The following is a 1,406-nucleotide window of genomic DNA, read 5'->3' on the forward strand; positions in this document are numbered from 1 at the left end:
GAGAGAGAGAGAGAGAGAGAGACGGGGAAGGAGGTGGGCGACTCACCAAGGACGTCAATGACTGCTGGCTTATTACGGAAGTATCACTCTCAGGGGAGGTGTTGGTAGTCAGGGACGTTTGACTTTCATCAGACTGCTCTGACGTCACAGAGGTTATTGACGTAGCGGATGTTGTACTGTGGAGCCAAAGGCAATGGGGGTTTATAACGCAAACAGACACGAAGACTCATAATATACAAATATTCACAGACATACACACAAATCATATAACACTCGCACATGTACACACACACACACACACACACACACACACACTCTCTCTCTCTCTCTCTTTCTCTCTCTCTCTTTTTCTCACACACCCACACACCCACACACCCACACAAACACATAAAAACACACACACACGTATTACGTACACAATGAATGTATCATAACACTTCTCTAAATAATAACCGCACAATGTTGAAAGGGGCGTTAATCGACACAATAGTTCTTTAAAAAAAATATATTATATTCATTGTGTTTTGATCCTATAGCCACAAACAAACCTGCAAACAACGTTCCCTGGTAGTGCGCACTGCAAAGTAGTAGGGCTGAACAGCAGACCTGTTGCGCACGAGTTGAGCGTGCCTGTCACTCCACCACCTGGGCATATGTAGAAGTTAGCGCAGTCATTGCAGTCAGGATACCTGGGGACGTTCGGAGATCATTAGGGCATGGACTGTTGTATTATCTAGGAAAACGACAATGGCGATCTGTACAGTATTCATCTCTCTCATGGAGACATTATTGTCTTGGTCGTTTAAAACAACACTGGGTGCTGCAAAGGTCAGTTGTACTAACGCATATTCATAACAAGACAGGACATTAAATCCATGTATGGCGTGCTGAAACTTTCCATCTCTTTATGTTTTGGTAGTGTTTCGCGGCGCTCACTACAGTCTGCATAATATATTAAGTGACGTCAGTTGCCGCTAAAATTGGACTGCCGACACGTGGTGGGAGGGGCGGGTGAGAGCGTTTACATCAAACTAAGGCACAGCGATCCGTATTTTAAAAACCACGTTGGCCTACGTGTTACGTACGTATTACGTATAGCATGGAACCGGTCACAGTAAATAATTAAGAATCCGTATTCCCGTTATAATGTATTTTACCTGCAAAAGACGTACGTAATACGGAAGCAAACTACGTACCACGGAACAAGGCCTTAAACACCGTGTCATTTGTTTGACATTACCTTTGAGTCTGAACTCACTACTCTCTTTGCCGCTCATTCGATATTAAGACAGGGAGAAAATGTGCGTGTTTCCATGAAGGCGAGAGCAATTTTTGCTCAATACTTTTTGTGTGTACGTGTATTTGTTTGTATATATAAGTGTTGGTTTATAATAATAATAATAATA

General features: G+C 42.8%; 1 protein-coding gene across 1 annotated transcript in view; it reads right to left on the minus strand.

Moving 5' to 3' along the window:
* Positions 1-689, minus strand: part of LOC101845952 (serine-rich adhesin for platelets) — a gene marked incomplete at its 5' end in the record, with an annotated part of 27,571 nt that extends 26,882 nt beyond the window's left edge. Inside the window, 2 exon segments of the mRNA XM_013087578.1 lie at positions 47-176; positions 549-689. Of these exon segments, the coding sequence (XP_012943032.1) occupies positions 47-176; positions 549-689 (271 nt within the window).
* Positions 690-1,406: the final 717 nt, after the last annotated feature.

Source organism: Aplysia californica, unplaced genomic scaffold (assembly GCF_000002075.1).
Source record: "Aplysia californica isolate F4 #8 unplaced genomic scaffold, AplCal3.0 scaffold00604, whole genome shotgun sequence".
Taxonomy (NCBI): Eukaryota; Metazoa; Mollusca; class Gastropoda; order Aplysiida; family Aplysiidae; genus Aplysia; species Aplysia californica.